Source organism: Pyxicephalus adspersus, chromosome 7 (assembly GCF_032062135.1).
Source record: "Pyxicephalus adspersus chromosome 7, UCB_Pads_2.0, whole genome shotgun sequence".
Lineage (NCBI taxonomy): Eukaryota > Metazoa > Chordata > Amphibia > Anura > Pyxicephalidae > Pyxicephalus > Pyxicephalus adspersus.
Window position 1 is genome coordinate 78,638,937 of NC_092864.1, and position 25,108 is coordinate 78,664,044.

The 25,108-nt window shown below is 39.9% G+C and overlaps 1 protein-coding gene across 1 annotated transcript; it reads right to left on the reverse strand.

Annotated features, from left to right (window-relative positions):
* Positions 1-403: 403 nt before the first annotated feature.
* GDE1 (glycerophosphodiester phosphodiesterase 1) lies at positions 404-23,343 on the reverse strand. Its single transcript, XM_072419022.1, has 6 exons — positions 22,837-23,343; positions 19,391-19,566; positions 16,709-16,814; positions 12,043-12,135; positions 10,059-10,270; positions 404-1,610 (listed from the first exon to the last, which is right to left on the reverse strand). Exons 1-6 carry the CDS (start codon positions 23,086-23,088, stop codon positions 1,463-1,465), a joined length of 987 nt encoding a protein of 328 aa, XP_072275123.1. The 5' UTR covers positions 23,089-23,343; the 3' UTR covers positions 404-1,462.
* Positions 23,344-25,108: the final 1,765 nt, after the last annotated feature.

Consider the following 25,108-nt stretch of genomic DNA (forward strand, 5'->3'; position numbering starts at 1 on the left):
GATTACTTATTTGTCTGAGCTTCTTTACTTTTCCCATGTCCTTCCTATACCTGTTCCATCTTTTACTCTGCATCAAGCTTAAGTGCATTCTAGGCCAAGAGTCTTTAGGAATATTATGTTTTGACAATATGTAACATAAGGGGTCCTAGTGGTTCTCATTAGGTACTATTAAACAGCCCAAGTCACCCCTTTGGAAAAATTGCATGCCTCATAAGAAATGCCTTTATGTGTTTTCCCGTAATACCATCACAGGACCAGTGAAGCTTTCCCAGGTGGATTCAGAATAGATATCACATGTGCATTCTCTACTTTCAATGGTTAAAGGACACTGTCTCCAATGCAGGATTTTCCACTTTGGCCCTATGTGGACTCCTAATAAACCTTTTCCTTTTGTATCTTACAATTTTTAGGAGGGTATGTTGCAATGATTATCATGCAACTGGCATTATCAATTCTAATTTTAATTTTCCATATTTTTATTGCTGCCAAGCCAACTATAACAAAGCCATGGAGATTGCCATTGCTTGGATTTAGTGAGTCTTGTGCTTAACAAATTTATGATGATTTCTCCATGTGTGATGGCCCTGGATTGGGTTCACCTATCCTGGTTTGACATATTTGTTTTTTTTTTTTTTTGTGAGGCTGCCAATTTTTGGTCTTCCGCCTTTATTTTGTTATGGAATTGTATCCCTTTTAAAAACATTAATAATTTATGTGTGAAAGAAAAATAAAAATTGCACATATAATTAATTTCTTACATTGAATTTCTATATTCATTATAGCAAAGTGACCACATTTTTTAATTCATTGATAATAATTTAAGATTAAAAAAATTAACACACTTATCCATTGACAGGCAAACTTTTAACACATGAATCAAATGAACTTTTTCATTCCATTGTGGTTGGGTTGACAACTTGATTCAGTACCATAACACTGGAGTTTTTTTAGCTCATGAATTTTACCTATGGCATATTTTACACTAATTACCTAAAGTGAAGCTTTTATGTCCAGCAAAGTGTACATCCAAACATTACTGTTGAAGTGCAGGCAAACTGCAGTGCTTGTGCTATAATTTTAAAAGGTATTTAAGGAATATTATATTAAGGGACTCTTTTATACTTTCTTACTATGATGAACTGGGAACCACCACCCATAGCTTAGCCCTACCAACTGGTTTTCAACTTTCAAAAGGCAGAACCACAGTGGTCACTGTAGGCTCCAGCATATAAAAAGGAAGGGAGGTATAACTCAAGAAGGGAGTCCTTTGAAGACAGAAAGCACTTGTTGGGATCACAAATAACTACACTTTACTAGTTCTGCTAATTTATACGCTTTGGAAGGCACAAGAGGTTCACTTTAATATAGACATGTGCACAAAATAAATTAGTAATAAGTAAAAAAAAGTAATAGCATTTCTAATAGCACCCAGAGAATTAGAGACTGCTTTTCAGTGGCCAGGTCAATAGTGAGGATCACAGTCTTCCACCATGCTGTCAGTGATGTAGTTACTGTTTAGGCTGTGTTCATAATATAACTTCTCAGAGGCTGTATTAACTGTCCAGGCCACAACCTCAATGCCTCTATTATTCCACTTCTCCACATAGTTTCTGCAAGAAAAAAAAAGACAAATTGTAGTTTTTGAATCATGCAGGAAGGCACACTTTAAATTTCTCCTGTCAATACCTCCCTAACGTTTCTATTTTATGCAGCAAAAGGCACAAGAATAAAAACAACTTCATGAGAAACATACACTACTTTCTCTTTCTTATTAAAAATATGGCAAATCGACTTTTGTAGGCAAATATGGAAAATCTAGTGAATATCTGTAATTAGTATCCCGGTGAACTAAGCATACGCTTAATTGTTTAAAGCATAACGGAACACAAATCTAATTATTTTTTAGGCTAAGAATGTTTTCAGAAATTACAAAATATGTCTGTTGATCTTGCCAAAAATCCTTGTCACCCCCTATGAACTAAACTGGAAGCTTACCTAATGCTATCTTTATATTGTAAACTAATTTCCCCATTTACAAAGTAGATGAACTGGGGCAGGTATGACTTTTATCTGGATGGTGACAACCATGACTACCCCATTTTAGTGTACAGCGCTACATAATATGTTGGCGCTATATAAATCCTGTTTATTAATATTAACCCCCCTAGCTTTATGATTCTGTCAGTTTTTTGATGCAAAAAGTTAACCCTTTTTTTTTGCATAAAAAAGTTTGAATATATTGTGGGCCTGTAAAATAATGAAATAATAAACCACAACAATGTACTTTATCAAAAAAAAACGAATTTAATCAAAAAATTTCAAAAGGTCAGGGATAATATTGGGCAAAATGTAAATCAGGGCACTGGGCAATGTTGTTTGGTGAACTAAAATATGTACTTTTATTTTTATTAGATGTTGTGTAGTGTTTTTTACTGTAAAAACCATTTAAAAGCAGATTACATTGTAATCTGCTTTTAAATTTCCCGCCTGGCCACGTACCCGGGACCAGTAGATCGCTCCTGGAGCGCGGGGCACAAGTAAGGGGGCTTGTTTTTTTACCCTGAGTGTGACTATATTAATAATAATAATACAAGAAAGGAGAGCAATGCTTCCAAGGACAGAAGTTGTGTTATGTACAGGTTTTGCTCACTTAAAAACCCAAAAAAAGCCTAGAAAAAAAAAAACAAACATCACTACTGCATTTTAGGACCAGTAAGCTGCAATATAATAAATTTTCTATTTTAGATAAGACATCCTTTTAAAAAAAGGTTTAGGTGCTTTAGACATACCATTAATGAGAGAGAGAAAAGACAGGCTTTTGTAGGCAAGATATATGCTTATATAAAAACTTTACCTTTATTGAGTATTTATATTATTGTTCTAATTAACAAACAAACATTTTTTTACATAACAGGGTCAATAACCTTGGGACTTTACAGGCATGTATTCATACACAATCTAATATTTATCTTTTGTAAATACCACTTGGGCGGTTATAGCCCGCACCTGGTTTGGGGTAAGAAAACTTGCTACTATCGGCAGAGTTCTCCCTAGAGGGTTTTAGCCGGTTGCTCCGCCCGGCTGCTTTGAATACCCCGTCCAGCTCTCCTCGGCAGCTCTCATCCTGTGCCCGGATCCCAGTGAGGCTGCTCTGTGTCATCCGTTCAGAGGATTGCTGCTGCGATGAGAGGTGAGCACACAGTTCAGCCTTCATGTGAAGGAGACACAGGCAGCCCCGCCCCATCTCATTGCACGAGCTCAGATTTCGATTTTAAAAAAATCTTCCTGTGAAATGTATCCAATGCTAGAGGTGTGTGTGAAGTCTGCATGTTATTATGCATCTTCACAGCTCTGTGTGTACAAACCTCCATATCTCCTAATATGTATGTCACAATGACCTGTAATTTTCAGGGTGCACAGGGGACCCTCATAGATACTAGTTACTATAATTTCAGCCCCCCAGCTTTAAAGAATTTCAAGATATGGGGATCACAAATGTAAAAAGGTGTGAAAATTGAACCTTGGGGTTGCTGTTTCAGAGGAAGGTGCAACTAGGAGCCACTAACATAGCAAAGAGCATTGGGATGGGGCCCCTAAATATATACCTACCTGTCACAAATCTATACCTATGAAACTACTGTCTGCTTCTCTTCTTTGTACACCAATTTCTCTAAGGGTGGGGGTACAAAACTGAAAATATTGGTGCAAGTGTCGGGCACATTCTCCCCTTACAATCTCATTACTACAGCATCATTACAACATAAAACACTCTGCCCATCAAAATGGGCTTCCCTGCCGTTACACATTCTTGTCGACTTAACTAACATTCTGAACTTCAACTGGGGAATGGGGAGGTGTAAGAAACCAAAAATATAGGTACAAGTGGTGAACATCTGTGACTAACATCCCCTAAAACGTCATCACTATGGCATCATTAGAAAATGAACTTTGCTCACTACATTTTATTGAGGTTGAGGTGTTGGAAGGTTAGAGTCATGTGTAACAAGGAAGTGCATTTTAATGGACATTTTTTTTTTATATTGTAAAGATGCCATGGTGATGAAAGGTGATCACCACACGTGTCCCCCACTTCCACCTATATTTTTGTTTCCCTGCACCTCCTAATTCTAGAGAAATTGGGGTTTGAGGTAGAAATGCAGACAGATATGTGTAACAGAGCAGCAAACTTTGCTAGGTAGAGATTTATGTTCTCATAATGCCATAGTAATTACATTTTAAAAAGGTTTAGCCACAAGTGTCCCCCACTTGCACCTACAGTTTCAGTTTCCTTTGCCTCCACGTGTGCCTTAAACATTTCAAGGTAATACAACCAATGGTTTAGGAGATCTGAAGGTTTGAACACAGCGAGTTGTTAGGATGCAGAATATGACAAGCAGCTTTTACACTCACATAGCGATCACACTGCGCTGCCGATGACATTACACACTGCGGATAAACGTCACAGACAGTGTTTTTATATAGAATATGGGCAGTGCTGAGAGGGGTCACTGTCTGTCTTGTCCCCATCGCCACATTTTTAACATTTTATTAAAGAGTGACTTTCTCTGGTTTGTAATGGAAAAATGTGCGTTTTTACACTTTTGTGGAGAGGACCTCTCCCCTTCAGTCTTCACTTCCATTTCGATAAAGACCAAAGGGGAAATCCGCAGTCTCCTGGGATATTTGTGTCACTTATCCCAAGAGGTTCTGCACTGCTCCTTGTGTGCATGCACCTTCAGAGGCTTTCTTATAATTGTAAAAAAAAGTGTTCAATCTCATGCATGTGCAGTGCAAGGCAGCACTAGACGTACAAGTGAGCATTGGAGAGAAGGTGGAAGCTGAGCCAGCATGGGCCTGCTGGGCTAATTTTGTAAAAAAATCAAGTAAAAAAAATGTTTTCACAAAAGTTCACTTTAACTAAATATAGACACAGGAGCACATCTGAAGTACGTCTGAATTCACACCGGCAGTAAGGTTACATTTGTCGATTCTTCATGCCAGGAACCACTGCTGCTTAAAAACCTTCTAGCTCTGAAAAAGCCCAGCACTTACCTTCAATACAAAGTCCTGTATCCAATCCAATACAAAATAATACAAAATATATTTATGTGGTTTTGTCTATAGGTATGTGACGTTGGACTTGTCAATATCAGCACATGCAAGACACAAGTCACAACTGTGTATTAGACATCTTAAATTTCGGAAAAAAAATTGCGTTGAACAGTTAAAAGCCTATTTGTAACAAACACAGATTGATAATTGGATCATGTAAATGTGTTTATATTTTTTATTTGTTTAATAAACATTTGTATTAACAAAAGAAAAAAATGTTTGTTTGGGATGTGGCATAGGTTGAACAAGTTGGAAAAATTAGAGGAACGTCTTTCGGTTTTTAAATAATGTATTATTATTCTAAAACTAGACAAAGTCCTACTGCGCTAGACTTCTGCTAACACAGTTCTACCATGCTACAATGTGATCATAGGTTCCACAACATGTCTCAGAATTATAATTGATGTCAGCAGTGTCTCAATTCCCAACACGTTTCGCCCTACAGGGGTTCCCCAGGGGTTTGGGAGACCTTAAAAATTGTAACAATATATAGTACAGTCAGCATAGCCAAAAAACAATAATTGGTATATAATTATAGTAATAATCAAATTCCCTAGTCACAATATTAATTACACCATTGTAATGCTGCCGCAGGATACGTGGTTGTGCAATACAAAATTAGTAATGAAAGTGATACAGTACAGTAGTACCATGATCATAGAGGAGTGATGCAAAAAATATAACCTACTTGGTGTCTGCTGATAATTAACCACAGAAAACACAGTCAGTGAACATAAAATTATGTTAAATGAAATGTAGGTGCTTTACTTCCCTTTTCGTTAACTCTTCAGTCACAATGGCTCTTTTCCTTGAGGATAGCAATTTTTTTAAAAACACATTCGACACGTTTTTTTATACATTTTGCCGGAACAACTGGTATGACAAACCAAAGCCACTGTAAACCATATATTGTACACAAATACAAATAGGGCAAGATGTAAACAAGACAGATCTCTGCCAACAGTAAATAAACTCACTTTGACTTCCAGGGGTGGAGCCAACGGGCTACACATCAGCTCCCGAGGGAATTCGCTAACCGGTTTCCTTTTTTTTTAATATTACCGGCTCTTCCGAGGAACAGAAGAGCCTCCTAAACTTCCTGGGGACCGAGCGGTTGCTATGGACTTCATCAACCAGGATCGCCGCGATTCCCAGGATGCGTAAGATATACTATGGACGCAGGATGTTTATATTTTGTAGTCCCTTTTTATTCTTCTATTTTTGAAGTCATGGCTATTAATAGTTACTATTAATAGCCTCCAAAATTGCCAGCAGCATGTTGGAATCCCCAAAAAGAATGTCTCCGATTTATAATATTCAATTTTGTTCACATTTGATTTGCAATATTTTTTTCTAGTGTATTTTCACAGAGACAAATGAAAATTTTGGAAAACTCTGTTTTGGAATCCACCATACTGTCTGGAATAGATGGCAAGGGGTTTGAGTTTACAAAGGTAAAACAGAGGAATTGGAGTATAAGTAAATGTTTTTTTTTTTACACGGTTAGCGCTTATCTGGTGCTTGTTTTAGCTGGAGATACAGGTTTAATAATTTTGTTGTACATGAGCAGAATGATTATTGGTTTGCTATTGTACTGGAGTGACCCTTACTGGTTGGGATTGGGAATACTCCTCCTTGAAATGGGTTGGTCTGCAGGTTTTTTTCTTCGGGTACCACCATGACATCCCCATCACATACTTCTTCTCATGTAGTGGCTAATCCCCAGATATCTTGGAATGTGGCTGGGTTAAATGATCCCCAGAAACACGAAAAATTATTCGTACATTTAAAATGCAAAAAACAGACATGAGTTTTTGCAGGAAACCCAGTGGAAGACAGGTGACACTGCAGTTTTACGCGATTCTTGGATAGGGGAAATGATAGCCACCACCTATGTAACCAAGAATAGAGGAGTAGTTATCCTCCTGAACAAAAATCTTCCTTATAAGATCATTTCTATGATGATGGATGAGGAGAGTAGATATGTGGTGGTAGTGGTGGAATTGGCGGGTCAGAGGTATTCACTGTGTTCCATTTATGCCCCCAGTGGTAACTCAAACTCATTTTATGCATATCTCACGCAAAAGTTTCATGAAGAAAACTACCTGAATTGGCGATTTTATTTTGCCATAGTAGACCCAGTCTTAGAACGCTCTAGTTTGGCTCAAAGTCCAACGGGGGCTGTTTCAGTAGGAATTCAGTGTTTATTGACCCAGACAACCCTGGTTGATGCCTGGAGGCTTCCTCACCTCTATGAAAAAAGCTATACTGCTACTCCAAGGCTCACATGTCTTTTTCGAGGATTGACTATATATTGATATATTGATGAATCCCTTTTTCAGAGACACTATGAGGCTTCAATGACGGATTTTACCATATCGGTATATTTTCCCAATATCTCCGATAGGATCTTCAGAATTTAAAAAAAAAATGTGAAAACCCATTGGGCCAATAGTCTTCATGATAATTTGCAGCATTGGGACACGCCCATATGAGTGGTCATGAGGGGTCTCCTTATGGACTATACTAAACTAAAGCACAGAGAGCATCTCAAGGTATACACAGGTTTACAGAGCAAGATCACGAAGGCCTATAGAAATTTTTTGTGAACTGGCTCACAGGCCGCAAAATTAAAATGGCAGGAAGCTGAAACTTGTTTTAAAACTCATGTTGCCTCCAGAGTAGAAGCACAACTTAGATATCAAAAGCATATGTTTTACTGGTGGGGCAATAAAGTGGACTCGTTAAGAGCAAAGCTGACCAAATCCCACGGACCTAAACGCTATATCTTTAAGGTAGTTGATCTTATGTCCCGAGTGGCTCACAATTCTTCAGGGGAAACATTTAGGATTTTTGAGCATTATTATAGACAACTGTATTCAGCTCAACCTGTGCAACTGGTGTTAATAGATGACTTGCTGACTAAGGCTAGACTTCCTAAAATGGCTCAGATGATAGAGAATCTCTTAACAAGCCAATTTCATTAGAAGAGGTTCAGAAGACGATAAGGTCAATGGCCGATCATGAAATGAGCAGAGGCACTCGCCAGGGAAGCACACTCTCACCACTATTTTTTAATATAGATTTAGGTCCACTGTTTAGACTTCTTGAATATTCCCCAGATTTTGTGGGTATACTAATAGGTACCAAGAGGGAAAAAATAAAGGCATTTGCGGATGAATTATTACTGTACATAACTGATCTAAAGTCTAATCTCCTGGCTATTTTGAATCTTTTCACCCAATATGGCTCGGTCTCTGGGTATTCTATTAACTTGGATAAATCTAAAGCCCTATACCTGACTAACTGTGTTAGACCTAAATGGGGCTCTTTATACCCTGTGATTTGGTGCAAGGAGAAACTGCAATACTTGGGTGTCCAAATCACCAAAAAAAGTCAAAATTATACACTGCTAATGTCAAACCGTTGTGGCACGCTGTTAAAACTCAGCTACATAAATGGTCTTAATTTACTCTTTCCTATTTGGGAAGAGTGAGCCTGATCAAAATGAAACTATTTCCTAAGCTCTTATACACTATTCAAATGCTACCAATTCTGCTCCAATAAGATCTCGAAGATTTATACGTTTTTGGAACAACAAATGACTCCAAATTGTGCTCTCAAATATATGTTACATCTGCACAGGGAGCTGCTTTTGTATTCAGGCTGGCAAGCATGGCAATTAAAATAAGGAGTTCCTTTCGATTAAATAGCCACTCTTCCCTCCATCTCCCATTGGCGCATAACCCAGATTTACCATTGGTAGTCCAGGGCAGGTCAGCTGAGAAGAAACAGGTGATATGACAATTGACAGTTAAATCTTTTACTAATAATCTGACCAAGAAACCCATTTCTCCTGTGGCTGCAGTATCTCAGTATGCCTTTTTGGAAAAGGAGGTCTTTTGCATACTACCAGATTCGCTCATATGTCTTGGCAATATTGCGGAGGTTTTCAGATAAAAATTGGACCAATGTATTAAACAGAATGTTATCTAGGTCGAATCCTGAAAAGAAAGCAATAACGGAAGTTTATGTTACCTATAAACCAGTACCTAACCACGAGGAGAGCAACATGGGTTTAAGTAGATGGAATGTGTGTCTTCCGACTAAGTCCCCAACAGAAATTCTGTCTGATTACCGCAGAAAGCGATTTCTTCCTCTAAGGGAAATGATGTTTAAATTTTTTCATGGTGCATATGTTTCTCCACATCGTTCATATCTAATTGGCTTAAGTGAGTCACCTCGTTGCTTGAAATGTGGTGCGGCCTAAGAAGACTCACTCCACATGTTCTGGGGCATTCCTTTAAAAGATTTTGGAGGCTGGTGGTGCGGTTTGCACTGAACCACCTGGTAACGTTTCTCCCACTATCTCCAACATGGGCTCTTTTTGGATTTTTATCCGAGCAGGTTCGGGTAGCCAGGGGATGCTGTAGACTCCTCAAGATCATATCAATGGTAGTTAAGATTTTTCATAAGTGGATAAGTACTGACGCTCCTACTTTGAATCTATTTTTAGCAAAACTTAGACATGTGTTTCAATTGGACTGGGTAGAATCCGCAATTAACAAGGACTTAAAGGCAAAATTTTTTTTCAGTTATGAGAATCCTACATAAATATACTACCATTGGCAACTAGGCAACGTAATATATCCACGTTTGAACAAACCTCCTGGTATGTTACCAGGTTATTGGATAATGACCCACCTGTTGTTTTGTAGCAAAATTTACAAAGAACCTTGCCTAAATTTAAATTTACTTTTGTTGCAGTATTTTGGTTAATTATTTGTAACTACAAAATAATTGCCAAGCAATGTTGAGATTATGACCGTATCTGGGCACTGATTATTTGTTGGTTTATTTATGTTATTTTACTGTTGAATTGTATCTGACTGTTTGTAAATTCGTGTTGATTGAAAAATAAGAAAAATAAAAAAAAATAAACTCACTTTGAGATGTAATTCTTCTGCATCAGGAAAGCAGAAACGCCACAAAAGTTCCACAAAATGTGGTGTAATGCCCAGTCCAGCAAAACATCCATTGATACATAGAAATAATGTTTCCACGTGGAGTCAAAACGAGGTGTCCCATCCCCTAAATGGCTAAGACTCCATGGTCTATGGGTTAAAGCAGTGACTACATTTACATCTGCTTGTCTCATCTGAAAATTAAGCAGAGATCATCTTGGTATGAGTTCATAAGTGAAAACATTGTTATATATGACATGGCTATGGCCAAACACAAATAGATTTCTCAATATTTAATGCCACAAGTCATTCTAAAGCTTGTTATCTCTTTGCTATCCCTTTGTGGTTCAGTTGTTCCGAGTGCTGCTTGAAAATGCTGAATATGAGAAAGATGGAGTGTTTTTTTTGGGGTGTTTACATAGGATGCCTAATCAATAGGGGTACCTTGCATTTTGACTGATAAATATTATCCACACATCTTCATGATCAATCAACACATCGAAATGTCCTTATTTGTAAGCAACAGGAAAGAACATGTCCTCCTGTTCGTGTATTGCCTTTGCAACTATATTATATCAAAGTGAAATAAGAAATTTAACAAGCACAGGGCTTTGCAAAAAAGTTCCAGTGACCTTGAAGAAACCCAGTTAACATGGCCAGTGCCGATACATCTGCTTTTACCAGTATTTGGCCAGTATTCTTATTTTAAAAAGAAAATAAAAAATAAATATAGTAATTGTAAAATAATAATATATTTGAACAAAATAATCCCTACTAACCTACTGACAGCAGGTGGCAAGATAAACAAGGTATATACACACATACAGTTAGGTCCATAAATATTTGGACAGAGACAACTTTTTTCTAATTTTGGTTCTGTACATTACCACAATTAATTTTAAATGAAACAACTCAGATGCAGTTGAACTGCAGACTTTCAGCTTTTTAGTCAGTGGGTTAAATAAAAAGATTGAATAAATGTGAGGCACTAAAGCCTTTTTTTTAACACAATCACTTCATTTCTGGGGCTCAAATTGGACAAATTCAAAAGCTGAAAATAAAATGTTCATTTCTAATACTTGGATGTAGTCTTGAACTCATGGACATCACCAGATACTGGGTTTCCTCCTTTTGAATGCTCTTCCAGGCCTTTACTGCAGCGGCTTTCAGTTTAGTGTATATAACTGTACATAAGGAATTCATTGAATCTAATATGCTATCCTGAATAATGCTTGCAGTCATATAAACATGTAAATAAAAGGCCTGATTTATCAACGCTCTCCAAGACTGTAAAAGATAAGACTCTCATGGGGGAACCTGGGTGATCCAACAAACCTTGAATGGATGTGGTCCAGGATTCAAAACATTTGCCAACTAATAGTAAATTATTGTTAGGAAGACTGTTCCAGGTTTGCTGGATCACCAAAGTTCACACATGATAGTCCGTTATTTGCAGTCTTGGAGAGCTTTAATAAATCAGGCCTAATGTATTCTGAGGTTTATGGTATATATGTAATTGCCACTACAGTATGATGACCATGATGACTAATCTAACATTAATAATTATTACAGACCTATAAAGTATAGGACAAGTGCTAGGCATACACTATGCATTGTTTTGTAAATGGTATTATTAATTAATATCATTATTAAATAGGATTTATATAGCGCCAACATATTATGCAGCGCTGTACATTAAATAGAGGTTGCAAATGACAGACATATAGTTATAGACTTGTCATCATGTTCCACCCAAATCAAGTATTGCAAATGTCTAAAAAATACTTGATGTTTCACATATTGATAACTGAACTTAATTACAATTGACTTTATTGACTTTACCATTACGCTACTTTGTTTTTCTGTCATTGGAAATCAATACGAAAGATCATTTCCCGTCACAATCATCTGTCAGCTCTCGGATGTCTGTACAGGGTTTTAGTGTTTGATGCAAGTCTCTACTCACCTTATAGATAACGCTTGGCTCAAAAGAGCAGACAATGCTGCGGTTGTACAGATTGGGAAACTCCGCATACAGATTTCTGAGGGCTTCAGCAGACTTAAAAAAACAAACAAAAAAAAAAAAAAACACTGAACATTGTTTTTTTGTAAAGTAAATTTGCAAACAGAACAGTTTTTATACAACATAACTTGCCTATTGTGCAAGTTTATAATATGGACTACTGATGAATCAGTCATGCCTGGATGTTTGAATGCTAATTGGTGCAAAGGTGAAAGTGTTGCATGATTACGTTTAACCTCTGTATGCCCTTTGCATTTCAGGTTTTGTGGGACTATTTTGGTGTTTTTGAAAAAAATACACCTATGGCTGGTTGGGAGCTGACCTGGGAGTGCACAATGTGGGCTTCAAGGTGGTACACAGAAAATATTAATATTATTTTACATAAAGCACCCTCCTTATTCTTCTCTACCAATTGCAATACTAAATCACCAGCCCCTGTGGCCCATATGTTTTGTAGCTATATAAAGCAGTTAATTACTGCCCCTAAAATGTTATCAGGTTGCCAAAAGCCCATCCCCCTCTAGGAAGGTTTTAGAAGGTCTTGTTATTACAGGTTAGGTAAGAAGAAGATGTTCAGAACATCCTATTCTAAATATGCACTAATGTGCTGTAATGGATTGACTAAGGTGTTTCACATATTTTTTCTCTATTTGTCAGCCTAGGAGAAAGACAATAACATATAGGAAAGAAAATACAAAAAACTGCTAACTTTGGTCTGGACATCTAGGCTCCATTGGTCTCTAGTCATGTAGGAGTTTAGGATTTAGTCTACATGGACTGTTTTCCCAGAATTATTCTGGGCGTTAAATGCCCAAGTTTGAAATGCCAATGCACATCAATGGGCTAGTTTATTGGAGATACATTTTTAAGCATTTAAGAAAACACTTAATGCTACATTTTAAAAAAATGTTGGTAAATGCCTATAAAAAGGTTAAAACGCCTATAAATGCCTTCATTGTAATCAAAAAAGGCATTCTGAGCATGTGAACGTGTTTATAAATGCTTCATTTACCCGTTTTAGGGGTATATGAAGAGTTTCAACGCTCATAAAAGCTTCCACTGAAATCAAGTGTTTATAGGTGTTTTAAAAGCATATTAATATCACTATTGGTTTCAACGGAAATATTTATAGGCATTTCCAAGCATTTATTTTTATTTATTTAGTGGGACTTCTTCAGAGTCTGCAACACATGCTCTGCTATTGCTGCTGGGAGCAGTGTCCCCATACGCCCTCTTCCTTTATTGAACAGGTAGTATGGGGATAGGTCATACAGGAACACTCTCGCCAGCACTAGCAGAGCATGTGTTCTACCCACTTTGGTGCAGAAATTATGCGAATGCTCCGCTAGGGCTGCCGGACGTAGTGTCCCAATTCCGCCACCTACTTTAGAAATAAAATAGACAAAATCAGACATGATGTCTCTGCCCACCGAGTCACTCCAACCATACCCACCCCTTCCACCTGTAAATCATCATTGCCCTTCCTCAGCCCTATTACTGTGGACGAAGTCTTATCTCTTCTCTCATCATCTCCTCCACTACCTGTCCACTTGACCCAATTCCCTCTGACCTACTCCGTGCCCATTCCTCCACCCTGGCCCCTGCCCTAACTGAACTATTCAACCTCTCCCTTTCTACTGGTAAATACCCCTCAGCTTTTAAACATGCCATAATTCTCCCTATCCTAAAGAAACCCTCACTGGACCCCTCCCTACTCTCCAACTACCGTCCTATCTCCCTTCCCCCATATGTCTCCAAACTTCTTGAACGCCTTGTCTACAAAAGACTCACCGATTACCTGAGCACCAACTCTCTCCTTGACCCCCTCCAGTCTGGTTTTAGAGCTGCCCACTCCACTGAAACATCCCTTACTAAAGTGGCCAATGACCTCATCAGAGCTAAGTCTCAAGGCAACTTTTTCCTGCTCCTTCTCCTTGATCTTTCCTCTGCTTTTGACACTGTTGATCACCCCCTTCTAATACAAATCATGGCTCCATTGGTATCTGTGACACTGCTCTCTCTTGGTTTGCTTCCTATCTGTCTGACCGCTCCTTTCAAGTTTCTTTCAATGGTAACTCCTCCTCCCCCACTCTCCTCCATGTTGGTGTTCCCCAAGGGTCAGTCCTTGGACCGGTTCTCTTTTCTCTGTACACCTCCTCTCTCGGTAGTCTCATATCCTCCTTTGGCTTACATCTGTATGCTGATGACACAAAAATCTATCTGTCCACCCCTGACCTGTCTCCCTCAGTCCTGGATAAGGTCTCATGCTGCCTGTCAGCCATCTCATCATGGATGTATGACCGATTTTGAAACTCAACCTGGATAAAACAGAACTCATAATCATTCCCCCCACAAATTCTGAATCTCCCCCTGACATATATCTAACTGTTAACAACACTGTTATTCCCCCCTCCCCTCAGGCATGTTGTCTTGGCATCACCCTCAATTTTGCCCTCTCATTTACCCCCCATATTCAGAACATTTCCAGGTCCTGTCACTTTCACCTATGCAACATCTCCAAAATCCGCCCCTACCTGTCCCCTGAGACCACCAAACTCCTTGTACATGCTCTTATCATCTCTCGTCTGGACTACTGTAACCTCTTCCTCTCTGGTATTCCACCAACCCGACTCTCTCCTCTACAATCCATTATGAATGCTGCAGCCAGACTCATCCATCCTTCCCACGGCTCCTCTTCCGCTGCATCTCTTTGCAGATCTCTACACTGACTTCCTTTTCACCTTAGAATCAAATTTAAGCTCCTGTGCTTTGCTTTCAAATCCCTCCACAGTTATTGTCCCACTTACATTTCTGACCTGGTAAAAAAATCCTCCCCCAGCCGCTCTCTCCGCTCCTCCAATGACCTACTAATGACTTCCTCACTCATAACCTCATCACACGCACGGATACAAGACTTCTCTGGAGCTGCCCCAACTCCCTGGAATGCTCCTACTTTTTGCTCATTTAAAAGAGCAGTCAAAACCTATTTTTTCAAACTTGCCTACCCATCTTTTTTTGTCTCTTGAAACCATCACTACTTCCCACCACTACATATCTTCCATCCGATTGTGTGTGAAATTCCCCCACCTACTAGATTGTAAGCTCTTCAGGGCAGGGTCCTCTCCTCCTGTACCACGGTCTGTTTTAGTCTGTCATTTGCAACCCCTATTTAATAAACAGCGCTGCGTAATATGTTGGCGCTATATAAATCCTGTTTAATAATAATAATAACCTCTCCCTTGAGTGGCTGAAAAAAGTTTCAAGCGTCAACTAGAGGTGAATAGGGAGACTTGTCCCCATTTGCCCTCTAGTGCCATGGGATCCCACGCTATCAGGAGTCCCACAGCTGTGCTCATGTCAGTGTACCGTGTGCAGTGTGCTCATGTCAGTGTGCGTTGCTTCCACGGTGGGATAACATGTTAAAAAGGTAATTATATTCAGTTTAACACAAACAACATATGTATATTAAAAATAGAAAAAACTATTTTTCAAAGTCTCGTCTCATTCTTTATTAACCCTTTCAGGGAAAGAGTAAGAGGTATACTACCCCTGTGCTCATTCCCCAGGGTTAAAATTAGCATATCTAAAGCTCCTGTAAACGCTACCATCCATACCTATAAATGCATTTATAAATGAATTTTAAGACAAGCTTTAAAACGCTTGTAAAAATGCAATAGTAGCATCTATATGCATTTTCAAAAACAGCCCATGTAGACACAACCTAAAGGCAATAAAATTCTGTTATGTGTGATTACCAGTTTTGCGGCATCAAAGATTCAACAGGTATAAACAGGTTCAAAGCATTAAAAAATCCACAGGGGACCTAACATGCATAGGTGTGATCAAAATACACATACTTTTTTGTACATCTTGCTTTCAGAACCAATTATTATTATTTATTATAAAACAGGATTTATATAGTGCCAACATATTATGCAGCGCTGTACATTAAAAGGGGGTTTGCAAATGACAGAAGAATACAGACAGTGACACAGGAGGAGAGGACCCTGCCCCGAAGAGCTTACAATCTAGAAGATTCCACTGCATTTGAAGCACACGCAGCATAGGTGAGTGATTGCTTTATACATCCAATGGAGTATTTACAGGCTACTACCACCATGGTCTGTAAAAGTAATCAGGGAGCAAAGGACCCAGTAATAGCTGTAAATACATTTAAACAAGCTTGGGAATGCTATTGCACTAAGGCTTGAATTTAGAAAATTATAGATCTGTTGTTAAAATACAGGAGTGGAGCTGAATTCAGCTTGAAAAGCTTTACCAAAGTTCTCCAATGCTTGCTGAATAATCTGCAATGTTTAGTAAAATATTACCGTACACATGGCTCCTATACAGACTGAAGCTCAAGTTAAGAAGCCTTCTACAGGGTTTGTGATGACAATATTTCCTGTATAGATTTTTCATACATATTATCGGGTTCTATTTTTTTGCTGGTCATAACTTTTTTGTTCAGGCACCTCTAATATCGAAGGACATCTTTGCACTGTGTGGCAAAGTGTTTATGTGACTGCATAAGATCACATTTTAAGAACCAAACTCCTGCCCAGACCAACCACTGCTTGTTAGCCTTGTCAGGGTATCTTGTAATTACCTGAGCTGCATGACCCTTGACATCAAAGTAAATCACCAGATTGTGGTGTATGCATTCTTTAACTGCTTCTATCAACGCAGGAATTTTTTCATCTTTATACAGGTGCCTGTAATAAGAGACAGAAATAATAGAAAGCTAACATTTAAATTGCTAGTTTACATACGAAAGCAATGACAAAGTTGTACATATTTGTATAGAAACTTAAATATAGCCTTGTTTAGGGTGAACAGCTCTCTAAATAAAAAGTGAAGAAATACCTCAGTGAAACCCGTTATTGGATATTGGAATAAGTATGCAGTAAGTAAAGTCAGAACTGGTGTGCATTCCTGGTTTAGGTCAGTGTATCAAAAATGAACTAAAGCTTTACGGTCAATTTATACCTACATTTGTGTATACATGCACTGTGGTGCTATTCATGTATACATGTAATATGTATACATGCACTGTAGTGGTATTCATTTTTAATGGCAGCTCAGCATATTTTCTCAGTACATTAACTGTACATTGCAGCAGAGATGTACCAACACACTAATGCACTGATTTTCAACTAGTGTGCCATGAGAGATCTTCAGGTGTACTGTTGGGAAATTATCCAATTACCACTGTCGACTGTCTGTGCTGTAGTGACTGGCAGAGTAATGTAATACTCTTCCATGTCAGTGGGTGGCAGTAGGTAGCTTAATTGCTTTGTTTATTCTTAGAGACAAGAGAATTAGCTACAGAGTGTCACTTTGTAACATCAATGATTTGTGGCGTGCCACAGGACTTTTTCAATGTAAAAAATGTGCCGTGTCTCAAAAGAGGTTGAAAAACACTGCACTAATGTGCATCGGTGTGAAGTGTGCTGCCAGGCATGGCGTGCATGTATATTTGTGCACTTTGGTGCAGAAGCAGACTTTTCAAGTGAACAAGCTGCCTAAGACTAATTTAAAATTGACTATTAATAAAAGAAACACAGGAGGGGATACCCTGTCCGAAAAGCCCTGTCTTGTTATAAAGTAATGACTGCAGCATTATCCTCTCCCAGTTTTACAGAGGTCCCCTAGAAGAGCTGATCCAGAAGAATATTGCTGAAAATGGTCTTTGTATTGTATGAAATATATACTTGTTCTTTTTGAATGACCAAGGATTTCCAACTCCAGTGCTAAAGATTTTTTTATATACAAAGTAAATTTCCTTCCTAAAAAGCCATGCCATATTAAATGTACTCCTTTCTATTACAGAAGTACTCAAAATGTGGGATCCTGGCTGTTGAGGACTGGAATTGGACGCCCCTACTCTAAACTATGAAGGTCAAACACAGACTAGCAGTTAATTCACCCACCTCCTAGATTGTAAGCTCTTCGGGGCAGGGTCTTCTCCTCCTGCGTCACTGTTTGTATTTGTCTGTCATTTGCAACCCCTATTTATTGTACAGCGCTGCGTAAAATGTTGGCACTATATAAATCCTGATAATTAATAATAAAAATAATAATAGCAATACCAGTTTATTTCTGCCTAAGACGCTTGGTAAAAAGCAGAAGACATGCTGTTCTGCTAAATATCTTCTGTGGTAAGGTATTTGCATTCTATCATCCCCCCTGTGCCAATGATAAAGGTTGGCAGTAATTAACTACTTTCAAAAATGCCAGGTGACTGGAAGTCATGCCTTATCACTGGCCTAGAACAAGCATGCAGATAAAGACTTCTCTATTTTCACAGATTTGTAACAGCCAGGTATTTAGCATTTTCAGGGCTGCAATGGCAACTGGCTTACTCTCATGACAAGTTTACTTGCAGTTAGTGGAATGTTGCTTGTGGAATTACCTCTCATGTAGTAAGATATTTACAGTCTGCTAGAATACACTGATCAGCCAAGCATTAAACCACCTGCCTAATATTGTGTGTGCCCCCCTCCACTGCCAAAACACCTCTGGACCCTTCAAGACATGTATTCCAAGAGACCAATCATCATGTCTCTTAAGGAAGAGATTCTTCACTGTAAGGTCTGTGAAAATGTGGAATCGGCTCCATCAGGAAGTAGTTTTAGCAACTACTATAGATTGCCTTAAGAAAAAGTTGAATTCTTTTCTGGAAGGACAAATTATAACTGGGGATTAAGGCTTTAAAGTAAAGATAACAGAGACTGTTGATCCAGGGAACAGGACCTTTTGTGAGCAGATTGAGGTCCTACAATTGCTCACTATCTAATTTCTGTGACTACAAAATCTGCCATTCCTCTTGTAGACACATGACCTCAAACGTAATGCATTCTTCCCTCTTCGGGTGTCACATGGTCACATTTGATTTATTCTCTCACTGGTTAAATTCGGAGATGAGAGGAAATAGCTCCAATGTAGTGTATGAAAGTTTTGATAACTCATAAGCCTGTCGGCAGTTTTAGGTTTGTTCTTTCTCAGACCAGTATTGGTTAGGTACAAACCACTGCATACCAGGTACACCACACAAGACCTGTTTGGAAATGCTCTGACCTAGTCGTCTACATGTCGGCCCATGTTGAAGCTACTCAGATATTTAGGTTTGCTCATTTTCCTGTTTTTAATAATAAATTACATAAAGAGTTGATTCTTCCATTTCTGTGTAATATATTCCATGACTTGACAGGTGCCATTGTAATTAAATATTCAAGGTTTAAGTAACTCTGCTCCATGTGTTCTCACATCCAGTTGTCTGCACACTCACCGTAACCTGTGTTTAGCCGCAGGATTGAGCTTTCTAATTTCTGTAAAGGTAAGGTCACTTAGCTTGCCAGTACCATCTGTTGTTCTATCCACAGTTTCATCATGCATTAGAATAGGAACTCCATCTTTAGTGAATTCTAGGTCCAGCTCTACCCCAGTTGCACCATTCTTTGCAGCCTGAAAGAAATAATGGCACAAGTTCAACATATTGACGGAAAACACATTTTAATTTAACATAATGGAGATGGGATGGAAAAGGTAGTCCAGTGGTTGCCAGGACACTCGTAGGGCTGTATTTATAAAACAGTGAATCTGACATTCCCTCAGATAATCCGACGCCAAGATAACTAATAGTTCCAGCACTACCAGCAGCCAGGCAATCCTGAACCCAGCCTCTGCGTAGCAGATCTTTGAAGATTGTAGACAGAGCCCGGCCTCAGCGCAGGCTCTGAGCTGCCATTCAGGGAGAAGAACAAACTGTTTGGCCCCTCTCAGACCTTAAATCAGCTCCTGGGAGTCCCAGGCATGAGAGGGGAGGGAGGGGGTGCACACAGACTATTACTAAGCAGTCAGTCACCCTCCTCAGAGGAGTGCTTCTTGGGTCTCTGTTCTGGGAAAGCACACAGGTGGAAAAGGCCTGCAATTTGTCAGGAACCCTGCTGATAGCAGGGTCTTTGTGATCTGCCAGCCCCAAGGGACAGGTATGGGGGGAGGGGTCCTGCTAGGATTTCTGTCTGCACTCTGCCCAGCATGCAGCCTGGAAGGTGAGAGGCCAATACTTTAATGTGTCAGACAATGTGTGTGTAAACATGCCTACATGCCCCCATCTCAACTATCTCCACAAAAAGGATCAAAGCCAGGGTGACATTTAAACTAGGGAAACATTGGGAGATGGAATGAAGGGAGGGACACAGGGGCCCGGGAGATTAGTGAGAGGGAATTTGGGCAGCATGGATGCCTCTTCCTTCACACCCCCAATGCCCCTTTCCTGTTGAAGAATACGCTTAACTGGGTGTTTCAAAGGCAGTAATACACCTTTGGAAAGCACTGGGTGCCAATCCCAAGCATTGCAACTAAGAGGACACAAATTGGACCCTTGGTTCCTGTGCTTTGTCTTCAAATCCCTCTTCAAATACTCGCTACTCCTCGCTACTGTAACAACCTACTAATATTTTTCCCAGAATTTTCTAGAGCTGCCCCGACTCTTTGGAATGGTCTTCTTCCTCCTACTCGGCTTGCTACTACTTTCTACGCATTTGAACAAGCTCTTAAAACCCATCTTTTCAATTTTGCCTACCCGTCTTCTTCTGTCTCTTAAAACCCTCACCTCCAATCCATATCCTGCTCCATTTGTGCTACTTCCCCACCTCTTAGATTGTAAGCTCTTCTGAGCAGGGTCCCCTCCTGTTTCATTGTATCTGTCATTTGCAACCACAATTTAATATACAGCACCGCGTATTATGTTGGCGATATAAAAAATATTGCTTAATAATAACCCCTGGTATGCCCACAGCACAACATTCTGTGTATCCTGGGGTTATTATAATGATAATGGGGTGATTTGATTATAATGATTTAAACATGCCACCACCTGCTTGGTGATCCCATGTGAAAATGCACCTCACCATACCTTACTAAGTGGTATCCTACTGCAAGGTGCATTTCACTTAGTATACAGGCAGAAACACAACACGATAGCAATGTGATCTGTTATGCTGAGCTGTACTGTGTTTTATTGCACATTTTCTGCATTATAAGCGTTGCAAAACATTCTCTAAGGCAAGGTTCCAATCTATGTGTAACTGCAGGGTAATGGTTATAACAAGTGAGCTGCAGTGCCATTCATTATGAAAAGATTCCCATGGCAACCACCAGCCAACGAACAAAATGAGCTGCGACCATTCACGCATTGGTGCATGCATTGCATGGGTATAGATGTAATGTGCTGCGACCATTCATGCATTGGTGCATGCATTGCATGGGTATAGATGTACTGTGCTGCAACCATTCATGCATTGGTGCATGCATTGCATGGGTATAGATGTAATGTGCTGCAACCATGCATGCATTGTACAGGTATAGATGTAATGTGCTGCAGCCATTCATGCATTGGTGCATGCATTGTATGGGCATATATGTAATGTGCTGCGACCATTCATGCATTGGTGCATGCACTGTATGGGTATAGATGTAATAGGCTGCGACCATTCATGCATTTGGTGCATGCATTGTGCATTGTATGGGCATAGATATAATGTGCTGTGACCATTCATGCATTGGTGCATGCGTTGTGCATTGTATGGGCATAGATGTAATGTGCTGCGACCATTCATGCATTTGGTGCATGCATTGTGCATTGTATAGGCATAGATGTAATGTGCTGTGACCATTCATGCATTGGTGCACGCATTGTGCATTGTATGGGCATAGATGTAATGTGCTGCGACCATTCATGCATTGGTGCATGCATTGTATGGGCATAGATGTAATGTGCTGCATCCATTCATGCATTGGTGCATGCATTGTATGGGTTTAGATGTAATGTGCTGCAACCATTGGTGCATGCATTGTGCATTGTATAGGTAAAAAATGCAATTTAATGCGACCAATCATGCATTGGTACATGCATTGTGCATTGTATGGGTATAGATGTAATATGCTGCGACCATTCATGCATTGTGCTGCGACCATTCATGCATTGGTGCATGTGTTGTGCATTGTATGGGTATAGATGTAATGTGCTGCGACCATTCATGCATTGGTGCATGCATTGTGCATTGTATGGTCATAGATGTAATGTGCTGCCACCATTCATGCATTGGTGCATGTATTGTATAGGTATAGAGGTAATGTGCTGTGACAATTCATGCACTGGTGCCTGCATTGTGCATTGTATGGGCATAGATGTAATGTGCTGCAACCATTCACGCATTGCTACATGCATTGTATGGGTATAGATGTAATGGGCTGTGATTATTCATGCATTGGTGCATGCGTTGTATGGGCATAGATGTAATGTGCTGCGATCATTTATGCATTGGTGCATGCGTTGTGCATTGTATGGGCATAGATGTAATGTGCTGCGACTATTCATGCATTGGTGCATGCATTGTATGGGTATAGATGTAATGGTCCATCCAAAGTGAATGACAAACCAACACACACACACACACCACACTACAATACAATACACGCCTGTGTGTGACTGGATGACAATGCAACACACAGATGTGTGATATTTGTATGTTGTTGTAATAAATAAAGTGAAAGTGATTTGTGATGTGTTGCCAGCCTGTTGCACAGGTGGTAATGCAATGCAATGTGAATGGGCCCCTTTGCTGTGACCGCAGCTCACCTATAACATGTCTGTGTTTCATAATCTGTTCATTCAATAAGGAAGTGAATGCAGGAGGACTCAGAGAGGTGACACAGGGTGAATGTACTGACCAGTCGTATGGCAGCGAGGGTGTTCTCGGGGGCATCATGGGCTCCTCCTCTGTGGGCGATGACAGACACTTTGCCCCCGGGTCTGAGCACTTGCCGGGCCCGAGACGCCGGGACAGGAGGGAAGCGGGAGAAGAGCAGCATGAGGTAAAGGCCGCAGACCAGCAGGCAGGACAGGAGAGGGCTGCGGGAAATCAGCAGAGAAAACACGAAGAGAACGGAGAAGGACAGCAGGAGACCCTCTGCCCACAACATGGCTGCTGGGCCGCACTAAGGCCGCCGGGGCCTCCTGGACGGCTTCCTCCGCCTTTCCTGTTCTGTAGGCTGGGAGCATATAGCGAGGCGGGGAAATGGCAGCCACACAGGGACTGAACGGCCTGCTGATGTCATTGTATGCAGTACGGACAGGCAGCCTGTCACACACACACACACCTTTACATAGATGTCATGGCTGCCAGGGTACCTGAACCGCTGCAAAGGTAGCAGACACATTCACTGCCTTACCCTCAGGATGCAGAAATCAGGGGAGTGCTGCCAACGTGTATGTAAACACTGAATTCAGTATGTTTGTCTTCATGAATCATTGTATACAGTTACCCTAAAGCAGAAATAAACTTCCACTTTTTAGTTTGTATGATCAGGCAGGTCAATATTACAGAAAGGCACAAGCGATGTCCCATCTGCAATAATATGGTTTACCTGCATGATCACTTGGCATTTCTGGCAGTAGCTTCCCTTGGGTTTACCGGGATAATGAAATTATGCCATCCAGCATGGCAAATCAAGATGGCTGAAGATTGCCCAGGTGAGAAGCAAAAAGGCGATGCCCATCTCTGGACCACAGACAGGTGAGTTAGCTTAAGTTTAATTCTGCTTTAAAGTTTAAAAAATGCTAAGTGCATGTGTGGGTTTGCCAGGACTTAACAAATTCCCATGCCCATGCGTCTCGTCCTGGCACACCAGATGACAGCGCCTGCAATAAAACGAGGACGGGAGTGAACTTAAAATATTGTGACCAGGCAGATATGTTTATTTTATTGCAGGAGGGACTTCGTCTGTCTTTTCTGCTACAATGGACCTGTTTAAAATTTTTTGAATTTTTACATTTAGTTTCACTTAAGCGCTGGTTATTGTGAAATGCAAGTCTTTTCACAATCCCTTCCAACGACTAAGGACTGCACGATGCATGAATGAGTGTTGTACATACAGCACCGTTCTGCTCTATGCAGAGGGGAGGGGGAGAACGGCTGAGCGGCACCCCACTGCATGCTCTCCCCCTTCACTTCCATTAGGATCGTTCGTCATCCATCGTATGTGGATCCGGCGGTCATTCAGACAGTGGACGACGGCGCTGTACACAACGCCAGATTCTTGTCCGATTTCGGGCGAGAACCATCGGACATGAGGCGTGAGGCTAAAGTCCACAATCACACAATAAAAATGTGCATTGCTGTGCGTTTTATAACTGTTGTACACCAAAATGGATTAAATTGTGTGCAGGTGTGCGTTGAGGAAATCAGCACAATGTATAAATGGGAACATCAGACATTGATTTCTCTGCAAAGCCTGATGTGCATGTGTATTGCACACTATGTGAAGCAAGGGGTACTACACTACACCCTACATGTGTTAACAAATCCTAACAGGACTTCTCCTGTTCTAAAATTTTAACACCAAGCTGATGCTTTGCAATTAGCAGTGTTTTCAGCCTACCTTGCAAGCTCCATTATCTGGCTGTTGTCCCATCTATCTGACTGTAGGCAGCCCAATGGGCGACTTAAAAAGTGCACAGGGGAAGCTTTCTATTGCCAGCCTACATCAGAAGGTGCTGTTACTGGATGAGTTTTCAGAAAAAAATAATTTGTTAATAAATTTACAATAAATTTGTCTACTTTTTTACTACTTTAGAAAGAGAACCCATAAGGCTTTTTGTTGTGATATTGGGATGTCTATTCATAAAACAGTAAATCTGAACTTTAACAAAAATGCTCAGGTTGGAATTCTTTCATTGCAATTTAATACACATGGACCTGGAAGATTCTCCAAAAGAAAACTGATTAAATGTCAGATTTACTGCTTACTGAATAGACCTCATTGTATTGCAAAAACTTTATGCTGCAAACTTTCCATGCAATTGATAGACAAACAGTGTAACTACAGGTTTGTAAAAAGCTGTACAAAAGTGATACAAATGTACAAAGTGAAGTAGGTCCAGCAACTATCAATAGGTGTGCCAGATCAATAAGTAAAACTTTCCACCTCATTTCATATACTA